General features: G+C 43.2%; 1 protein-coding gene across 6 annotated transcripts in view; it reads right to left on the bottom strand.

Moving 5' to 3' along the window:
* The window catches only part of EPHB2 (EPH receptor B2), a 46,778-nt gene that overhangs the window by 11,380 nt on the left and 24,318 nt on the right, over positions 1–11,080 (bottom strand). For 4 of the 6 annotated variants that reach the window (XM_070759068.1, XM_070759067.1, XM_070759066.1 and 1 more), the window contains exons 5-7: positions 6,166–6,290; positions 865–1,027; positions 169–277 (exon numbers count right to left, since the gene is read on the bottom strand). In XM_070759068.1, coding sequence (XP_070615169.1) covers positions 169–277; positions 865–1,027; positions 6,166–6,290 — 397 coding nt within the window. Of the gene's footprint in view, positions 1–168; positions 278–839; positions 1,028–6,165; positions 6,291–11,080 lie in introns of all 6 variants that reach the window. The other 2 variants (XM_070759065.1, XM_070759069.1) reach the window with 2 other exon arrangements.

Consider the following 11,080-nt stretch of genomic DNA (forward strand, 5'->3'; position numbering starts at 1 on the left):
TCCCGCCCACCTCCCACCAACTCCCCCCAAACAAAGATCCTTCCCTGTTAAACCTTTCCTCCCCACAACTTTGACCCGCGAGACTCATCCTATTCCTAAATTATTGAACATTCTGTTTAGAATATTCTTGCTTTAATTTTCCCGAAAATTGCTCGGATTGCTGCCTACCTGTTACAAACCAGGATGATAACCACCAAGGCGATGAGGAAGACCAAACCGGCCGCTGAGGATCCGATAATCAAAGGTAGCTTCTCCTGGATGCTGGTTTGGTACTCGGCTGGAACGGCACGCAGAAAAAAGAAAATGAAACTTAGCTAGGAAGTCTTAGGAATGCAGAAAGGGGGTTGGGTGGGACCTGGGAGATCCTCTAGCCCAACCCCATGCTGGGTGCAGGATTTTTAAATGGGATCATTAAATCCTTGAGGGAAATAAATAAATAAATAAAATAAAAGGTTGCAAGGGGTCCAGGAGGTCATCCAATCCAACCCCATGCTTGTTGCAGGATTTCCAATAATATAATGAAATCAGGGATGGAAAGATAGATAGATGGATGGATGGATAGATGGGTGGATGGAGGGATAGATGGATGGATGGATAGATAGATGGATGGATGGATGGATAGATGGATAGAATGATATATGGATGGACAAATCATTGTCTTTGCTGGTCAGAAGGTCACAAAAGGGGACCAGCATAAACACGAGTCAGTTACCAAACATCCGAATTTTGATCAGGTGACTGTAGGGAAGGCCACAACGGTTGCTAAAATCCAAAAAAAGGTCCTAAAATTCCTTTGTTTCAAGGCCCTCGTAACTTCGAATGGTCACTAAATGAATGGTTGGGGGCAGGGGCGGGGCCACTCACCTTCCGTCATTGTCTGGAAGTACATTTTCCCGCTGTAGCGTCCATAGCCGGCCACTGTGCGAGCTCGCACCTGAAAGACGTAAATGGTTCCGGCCTTGAGGTTAGGGACGGTCACTGTATTGGTGAAGCTTTTGACTGCCGTGGCATTATACTCACTCAGATCCTAGGGAGGGTGGGGGAGAAACAAGGATATACGGTTATTCCTCCTGTTTCCTCTCAGGAGATTCCTAGAGAGGCCCCACGGAGGCTCCCCCCTGCCTTTTCCGGTTACAGATTCGGAGGCTCGGGTTTGTAAGTGGAAAATGGTTCTTGAGAAGAGGTTCTTATCTAGAAAAGTTCATAAGTAGAGGCGTTCTTGGTAGAGGTATCACTGTATCTGTATATACTATTATTAACTTAATTTTCTTTGATTTTCTTCTGTATTTACTTTTGAGTTTTCTTTTTAAAAAGTGGAAAATTAATATTTAAAAAGAAAAGAAAAAGGCAAACACAACCTCTGTGTGCGTGTATTTACAAAAACAAAAAGGGATAAAAGAAAACCAGTGGAAAAAACGATGGTCTTGCTAAAAAGGTGAACACATTTGGGGGGGGAGTAATATAGCCTGCATGATAAATCATTGAAGCATATATGAAATTATTTTGTCAATGAAAAAAAGCATGTACTAATTTATATACTTGAGTCAAATTACAGTCCAGGGTATAATTAATATAATATATAGTGACTTTAATGCTAATATTCTGTATTTACTTTTGTGTTTTCTTTTTAAAAGAGGAAAATTAATAAAAATATTTTTAAAATAATCAATAAAAATATTTAAAAAGAAAAGAAAAAGGCGAATACAACCTTTGTGTGTGTATTTGCAAAAACAAAAAGGGATTTTTAAAAAAACAGAGGAAAAATAGGAATGTTTGCCTCCCCTTTACCACGAGGAAGCTGGGCAGCGGAGAAGAGGACTGCCAAATTTTGCAAAACAGCAGGATAAATTATGCAGCATCAGCTGGCCTGAAACCCCCGCCCCCTAACTGCGTTGGTTTTTTCCTCCTGGCAATCGAAAATAGGTCACTGAGCGGAATTATGCAGCTTTTGTAATCTCTGACGGGGAGTTTGCATGGTATCTCCGTTTAAGCCCAATTTTAATTAGCCTTTCTTTAGAGAAAGCAAAAAATAAGGCACATCCTCGTGTCCAAAAATCTATTTTATTTCCTCGTGCAAACGGGGAAATCCTCCATACCATTCGCAGAGGAATGTGGATTAATTCAGGTAAATAAGCTTAAAATACGAAAGGTGGGCAGGATGTTATGGCCCATGTGAAATGATCTCCGTACATCTCAAAAGATGCTTCCCCCCAAAAAAAATAAAGTGGACTTTCTTTGGGTTATTCCCCCCCCGAAAATGTTTCACTTTCCCCCCCTCTTTCCCTTCTCTCTTTTTATTACCTCTATGATTAGGTTATACGTTTCAATTGCACATATTATTATTATTATTATTATTATTATTATTATTATTATTATTATTATTATTATTATTTATTAGATTTGTATGCCACCCCTCTCCATAGACTCAGGGCGGCTCACAGCAATAACAAGAACAATATACGGTAACAAATCTAATAATTAAAAAACGAAATAATTTTAAAAAACCTTATTTAAAATAAAACATACACTCAAACATACCATGCATAAAATATATAGGCCGGGGGAGATGTCTCAATTCCCCCATGCCTGACGGCAAAGGTGGGTCTTAAGAAGTTTACGAAAGGCAAGGAGGGTGGGTATATCTTTATCCCATGCACTGTTGATTTATTTTATGTTATTTTCTGTGTTTTTATTATTTCAAAACTCAATAAAGATTATTTTACAAAAAAAAACACGTTTCACTTCTCCAAGAAGCTTCTTCAGATCGCAGAGGAGCAAAATGTTTTCATTTAATTTAATCTGATTTGATTTGATTTATATGCCACCCAATCCCATAGAACTCCGGGTTTTTGAAGGAAGTGCGCATGTTGGAGTGAAATTTGTCTTCTGCATATGTGCAGGAAGCTAAATGTTGTGAGAGGATGCATGTGAGATTGAGATTTCGGTGATTTTTTTGGTGATTTTTTTGCTTCCATTTTTTGGTGATTTTTGGGGTGATTTTTTGCTGCAAAACAGCAGGATAAATTATGCAGCATGAGCTGCCCCGAAGCCCCCCCACCCGGAAGCAAAAGAACCACCAAAATCGCACATGCACATGCGTCTTCTCACGAGATTTGCTTTCTGTGCAAATCCAACCCCAAATCTCGCTCCGACACCTTCCAGACACACATGCACTCCTACCGGTCCCCTGGAGCTATGGGTGCATCAGCCCCAGTAACGGCGGTAATTTGGAAAGCCCCCTGCTCCTTGCGCGTGCACTCAGGTCCCGTTTTGGGCCTAGTAGGCCTCGCTGAAGCCTGTGGAGCAGGGGTCCCCAAACTTTTTACACAGGGGGCCAGTTCACTGTCCCTCGGACTGGTGGAGGGCCGGACTATTAAAAAAAACTATGAACAAATCCCTATGCACACTGCACATACCTTGTTTTAAAGTAAAAAACAAAATGGGAACATACTATTTAGAGGGGGGAGAAGATCTGAAATTCATATATGTTTATGTTTTGTTTTTAATTTTCTTTTGTTAACATTTGATTGGCTATACAAGGTTTTCTTGGCTTATGAAAAATGTATAAAGAAAGAAGGAAGCACTTTGGCATAATGGTTAATAAGTTAGAAATATAATTGGTGTTGCACTTTTTGAAGGAACATTAAGGAGGGAATTTAATTAAAAGAAAATGAATGTAACTGGATGACAAAATTAGAAAAAAAAACCCTTTTGCAACTTTTTTGATGATTGATATTAGTTACTAACAAAATACCGCATTTTATTCATGGAAAATTAGATGGTACACTGTGTTGTTTGAATGTATGTTGAGAGAAAAATTAAAAAAAATTACACCTCCCCCCAAAACAGTCCTTCCTTCCTCTGTCCCTCCATTCCTTCCTTCCTTCCCTCCCTCCCTCCCTCCTTCCTTCCTTCCTTCCTTGTTCCCTCCATTTTTCCTTCCTTCCTTCCTTCCCTCCTTCATTCCTCTCCACTTCTCCTTCCCTCCCTCTCTTTCCCTTTTCTTTCTTTCTCTCTCTCTTTTCCCTGTGCTCTTGTCACTCACTGGCGTGCCGGATAAACGGCCTTAGTGGGCCGCATGTGGCCCGTGGGCCATAGTTTGGGGACCGCTGCTGTGGAGGGTGGCAACGGCCTGTTTCACAACTTCCGGTTGGCCCAGACGGCCCATTTCTTTCCCTTTAATCCTTTCATCTTTTGTTTTGACTATCTATTTTGAACTCTTCCATTTTGCCATCCAAAAGTAAAATCTATCCCCAACATTTATAATATTCATATTTTATATTTATATTTAATTGGATTTGTATGCCGCCCCTCTCCGAGGACTCGGGGCGGCTCACAGCATATATAGTAGATATAACAATGCAGTAAATCCAATTAATACAATTTAATTTTTTTTAAAAAATTCTACCGTGTTTCCCCGATAGTAAGGCAGTGTCTTACTATCTTTTTACCCCCAAAAGCCCCACTGTGTCTTACTTTGGGGGTATGTCTTACATCTCCCCGCGCGCCTTCGCCTTCCAAGCTCCCCGCGCGCATTGCTTCCAAGCTCCCCGCGCGCCTTCGCATTCTCCCCGCGCGCCTTCGCCTTCCAAGCTCCCCGCGCGCATTGCTTCCAAGCTCCCCGCGCGCCTTCGCTCGCCTTCGCTCGCCACCGCCTCTTCCCCTGCCGAAGCTCAGCTGCAAGCGGCCAGCGAGGCCGATCGGATCCGAGGCGAGCGGCCGGAGCTGCGCCCTCCTTCGCCCGCCTCCTTTCCGCTCGCCTCGGAGCCGCTTGCAGCTGAGCCTCGGCAGGGGAAGAGGCGGTGGCGCCGCGGCGAGCGAAGGCGAGGGGCGCGCAGGGAGCTGCCGGAAAGAAGGGCGCAGCTCCCTGCGCGCCCCTCGCCTTCGCTCGCCGCGGCGCCACCGCCTCTTCCCCTGCCGAGGCTCAGCTGCAAGCGGCCAGCGAGGCCGCTCGGCTCCGAGGCGAGCGGAAAGGAGGCGGGCGAAGGAGGGCGCAGCTCCGGCCGCTCGCCTCGGATCCGATCGGCCTCGCTGGCCGCTTGCAGCTGAGCTTCGGCAGGGGAAGAGGCGGTGGCGAGCGAAGGCGAGCGAAGGCGCGCGGGGAGCTTGGAAGCAATGCGCGCGGGGAGCTTGGAAGGCGAAGGCGCGCGGGGAGAATGCGAAGGCGCGCGGGGAGCTTGGAAGCAATGCGCGCGGGGAGCTTGGAAGGCGAAGGCGCGCGGGGAGAATGCGAAGGCGCGCGGGGAGCTTGGAAGGCGAGCGAAGCTGCAAGCGGCCTCGCTGGCCGCTTGCAGCTGAGCTTCGGCAGGGGAAGAGGCGGTGGAAGAGGCCGCGGCGAGCGAAGGCGAGGGGCGCGCGGGGAGCTTGGAAGCAATGTCATCGCCCCCCCCCCCGCAATACCGTTTATACCGTGTTTCCCCGAAAGTAAGACATATGTCTTACTTTCGGGGTATGGCTTATATAAGCCGACCCCCCTGAAACCCCCCATATGTCTTACAATCGGGGGGGGTCTTACTATCGGGGAAACACGGTAAAACATTTAAAAAAACATTCATTAACATTCACCCAATAACATTCGTTGGTCAGGCGGAAGATCTAATGACCCCAGGCCTGGTGACAAAGATGAGTTTTTAAACTCTTTCGGAAGGCAAGGAGGGTGGGGGCAGTGCAGATCCCCAGGGGGAGCTGATTCCAGAGGGCTGGGGCCCACACAGAGAAGGCTCTTCCCTTAGGTCTCGCCAAATGACATTGTTTGGTTGACAGTACCCTGAGGAGACCAACTCTGTGATCTGAATCATCTTCGTGTTTAAATTCGTATGTTGATTTATCCATTTCAGTGCACACCATTTTTTTTTCAATTGCCTCTTCTTCTTTCAGTATATCCTCATTTTTCCACACTTGTGCGAAAGTTATCCTCACCGTTGTAATTATGTGCAATATACATATAATGTGTGGAAAATAGAAAAAAAATCCGGAACTTTTTTTAAAATTGAGAATAGCATGGGAGAAGGTAGAAAAAAGTCAATTATACTTAATTGACTTTTTTCTAGCTTCTCCTGTACTATTCCCAATAAAAAACATTCAGGGGTTGTTGTTGTTTTTTCTATTTTCTTATCTAGCATCTCTTCTAAACACACATTAATTTCCCCCCCCCCTCCTTGATACCTTCTCATAGTACTGGAGCTCGTAATCCAAGATGACCCCGTTGGGCTGGTCCGGTTGAGACCACGAGAGGGTGATGCTATCCACCATCCGACTGACCTGATGCATAATGGAGATCGCTGAAGGAGCTACGGGAGAGAAACATAGAAGCATAGAAGATTGATGGCAGAAAGAGAAAGAGAGAAGAATCTAATCGGAGCACCATCTTTGACCTTGGGTGGAAGCTGCCAAGATACATGGACTCCCCGATTTATAACCGCAAACCCAAATGTCGCTAAGCAAGACGTGGGCCAGGTGAGGTTTTCCCCTATTTTACGACATTTCTTACCACAAATTCCAAGTACATCACTCCAGTTCGGTTATTAAATGAGACCCTTGGGACACTACGACCGTCATAAATATGAACCAGCATCCAAATGTCAATGGGGGGGGGGAGGATGCAATGGTTTAAGTGTGAAAAACAGCCATACGTCCCTTTTTTTCATAGTCATTCTGACTTTAAATGTTGCTAAACAAACTCGTTGAGGACTATGAACATGTAATGGAGAGGGGAAACAGTGGGATCCTCATTGAAAGGGACCTTGGAGGTTTTCTAGTCCACCCCCCTGTCAAAGGCAGGAGAACCTTATGTTAAACCATCCTGAACAAACGGCTGTCCGATCTTTTCTCCAAAACCTTGTAAGATTCCCCAATTGTAGAGCAACCCGGTTTTTTGTGGGGGTGGGTGGGTTTGCCAAAGAGGTCAGAACATGGCTTATCTTTGGCTTGTTCTCTGTCGATTCGTACTCAGAAAATGGGGGGGGAAAGGCAACCCCCCCCCACAAAAAACCCTAGATGTATAAATATGTAATATATTGACATAAATGTTAAAATATGGATGCTGACCCACTTGAAAATGCTAAGATTCATATTTGTTTGTACATGGTTGTATATGTTTACGTTTCTCTTTTTTTCTGTAATGTTGTTTTAAAAATATATATTTCAATAAAAAATATTTTTTTCAAAAAGAAAGCAAAAAAAAAGTCCATGCCATGCATTTAAACAGGCGGATTTTAACCATCTATCCCCACCTTCCATTGCTACGAAAAGTCACCTTTGATTGACATCCGTGCTGTGGGGGGGATGGGGGGGTGAGAAACGGGGCTTACGCAGAGGGAAAGGAAAGATCCGGGAGAAAATCCCCCCAATCCTCCTTTGAACCCCACCCCACCCCAAACTCGGATCCCCTTCGATCTAGGCGAGAACAGAACAAATTTGATTAACTGTTGTTAGCCGCCCACTGGAGTCGTTGCGGCATACAAATCTTGTTAAACCAACATTAAACCATTGTTCTCCCCCTGCTGCAAACTTCAGCTCAGAGACAAACCCGCTTTCTCTCTTTCTGGGTTGGGTGGGTGGGGACGATGAAGAGGAGGTCAAGTTTCCTAATGTTTCTATTATTATTTTACTAGTATCATGTATATGAATATTCTTATATCTAATGTGTCTTTTTATCTTTTTTACTAGTATCATGTATAGGAATATTCTTATAGCTAATGTTTCTTTTTACTTTTTTACTAGTATCTTGTATAGGAATATTCTTATATCTAATGTTTCTTTTTATCTTTTTTACTAGTATCATGTATACGAATATTCTTATATCTAATGTTTCTTTTTACTTTTTTTGCTAGTATCATGTATACGAATATTCTTATATCTAATGTTTCTTTTTACTTTTTTTGCTAGTATCATGTATATGAATATTCTTATATCTAATGTTTCTTTTTACTTTTTTTACTAGTATCATGTATAGGAATATTCTTATATCTAATGTTTCTTTTTATCTTTTTTACTAGTATCATGTATAGGAATATTCTTATATCTAATGTTTCTTTTTATCTTTTTTACTAGTATCATGTATAGGAATATTCTTATATCTAATGTTTTGTGGTTTTTTTTACTAGTATCAGCTATATGAATATTATTATATCTTTACAGACCTCCCATATGTACTTGACAAAACATATAAATCAAATAAATGTTTAGACAGAGTTTTTAATTATTGGATTTGTCATATATTGTTCACTATTGTTGTGAGCTGCCCCAAGTCTTCGGAGAGGGGCGGCATACAAATCTAATTTATTATTATTATTATTAATTATTATTAAATTAAAAAAAAAAGTAGGGTCGACTGTTATGGGGTCCCTCCAGCCCACCTAAACTGCCACTATCTCTGGCTTCTTGAAACCCGGCCAAGTTCAATCCATCCAGACCCCCCTGGACCCCCCCCTCCTCTTCCTCTCCGCCTGTCTGGTGTCAGTTGCCAAATCTCAGGGGAAACTCCCCCAGATCCCCCCCTTTTTTATTTTTCAAAAGAAGCCCCTCCTGGATTCATCAAAGCCGTTCAGCTTCCTTGGTTCGCCTTAATCCTCTCCAAGGGGCACCCAAACAGGGTCCAATGGAGGGGATGGGTTAGGAACCAGACGAGGGGAGCAGCAAGGGGGCAGCTGTGTTTTGGGGAGGGGTCTCCTCTTCACCCCCCCTTTTTCAACCTCCATTCAGAAGTTCTCTTCCCTCCCCCCCCCAGCGGTCGGGTTACCGCTGAGAGACAGCGAGGGAATTTTACAATTTTCAATTACCGTCGGGGCAAATAGCCGAGGTCAGGTCAGAAATGTGGGGAGGGGAGCTTGGGAAAGAAACCCCCCACAAGAGAAAAATTGTATGTAAGGGGGGGGTAGATGGAGGGTCTGGGAAGGCAAGGGGACGTTGCCTGCGAGTTCCTTGTTTGAAAAAAAAGAAAAGAAAGCAGGTTGGAAGAAACATTTGCGATTCAACGGTCAAGTTCGGAGTAAATTTCTGGGTGAAGCCCGGTCGCCTGAACATATTTGCAAGAGTTGAAAGAGACCTTGTAGGTCATCTAGTCCACCCCAACCCCCCTCACAGAAATGAGAGAATGTCCTCGGCTTACGACTGTGATTGGGACAGGGAAAATGTTCTGTGAAGGGCTGTGCTTTATAAACTTATAAATTTATAAACATAGAAACATAGAAGATTGACGGCAGCAAAAGACCTCCTGGTCCATCTAGTCTGCCCTTATACTACTACTTCCTGTATTTTATCTTAGGATGGATCTATGTTTATCCCAGGCATGTTTCAATTCAGTTGCTGTGGATTTATCTACCACGTCTGCTGGAAGTTTGTTCCAAGCATCTACTACTCTTTCAGTAAAATTATATTTTCTCACGTTGCTTCTGATCTTTTCCCCAACTTACCTCGGATTGTGCCCCCTTGTCCTTGGGTTCACTTTCCTATTAAAAACCCTTCCCTCCTGAACCTTATTGAACCCTTTAATGTATTTCAATGTTTCGATCGTGTCCCCCCTTTCCCTTCTGTCCTCCAGACTCTACAGATTGAGTTCATGAAGTTTTTCCTGATAAGTTTTATGCTTAAGACCTTCCACCATTTTTGTAGCCCATCTTTGGACCCGTTCAATTTGATCCATCTTTTTTTGTAGTTGAGGTCTCCAGAACTGGACACAGTATTATTCCAAATGGGGTCTCACCAGCGCTCTCTACAGCGGGATCACAATCTCCCTCTTCCTGCTTGTTAGACCTCTAGCTATGCAGCCAAGCATTCTACCCGCCTGACCGCACTGTTCATCCATTTTGGTTTCTGGAAACCAAACAAGAGTTGAAAGGGACCTTGTAGGCCATCTAGTCCAACCTCCCCTCACAGAAAAGACGGAATGATAAGCATTAGTGAACGTCCTTGGCTTGCGACCACGATTGGGATGGGAGAAATGTTCAGTGAAATTAAATTGTTAATTTAATTTATTTAACATTAAATTTATTAGCCACCCAACTCCTTTCATATTCGTTAAGGTTGGTCTCAAATGGCCATACCCAATTTAACAACCATGGTTAAGTGGGTCGTCGTGTACCACAACTTGGGGCTCACAAACGTTTGCCCCCGGCAAAGGAAAACAGTAGAGGAATTCTGGGTAAGGTTGGGCCGAATTATTGAAAGACAATTTCTGGGAATAATTTGGCATCCTTCAATGATATTGTGGATATTGATATTAATTTTAAGAATATTGATATCAATATTCACAATGTCATTGAAGGGTGCAAGCTATTAATATTTCTTATTAAAATTAATATTAAGGAAGGGACTCCATGTGAATAGGTGCACCATCAGGAAGAGATTGGACAATTGGACTGAAATTTTTGAGCAGAGGGTTAGACTAGAAGGCCTCCAAGGTCCCTTCCAGCTCTATTCTGATTGATTCATTGATTTAAATGGTAGGGGTTGGACTAGATGACCTCTAAGGTCCCTTCCAGCTCTATTCTGATTGATTGATTGATTGATTGATTGATTGAATGATTGAAACGATATATGGTCTCCTGTTCCAGCAGTGAGTTGGACTAGAAGACCTTGCAGGTCCCTTCCAACTCTATTCCGATTGATTGAAATGATATAGATCTTCTGTTTGAGCAGGGGGTCAGACTAGAAGACCTCTAAGGTCCCTTCCAGCTATATTCAAATTGATTGATTCAGTGACTGAGTGATATGATCAAAGTCTGCTGCTCCAGCCGTGGGTTGTACTAGAAGACGCCTAAGGTCCCTTTCAGCTCTATTCTGATTGATTGATTGATTGATTGATTGATTGAAATGATATAGATCTCCTGTCAGATTAGAAGATCCCCAAGGTCTCTTCCAACTCTATTCTGATTGATTGATTGATTGATTGATTGATTGATAGATATGATCAAGGTCTCTTGCTCAAGCAGGAGGTCAGACTAGAAGACCTCCAAGGCCTCTATTCTGAATGATTGATTGATTGATTGATTGATTGATTCAAATGGTCAGGATATCTTGCTTGATCAAGGGGTTGGACTAGAAGACCTCCAAGGTCCCTTGCAGCTCTATTCTAATTGAT

This window comes from Erythrolamprus reginae, chromosome 8, assembly GCF_031021105.1.
Source record: "Erythrolamprus reginae isolate rEryReg1 chromosome 8, rEryReg1.hap1, whole genome shotgun sequence".
Taxonomy (NCBI): domain Eukaryota; kingdom Metazoa; phylum Chordata; class Lepidosauria; order Squamata; family Dipsadidae; genus Erythrolamprus; species Erythrolamprus reginae.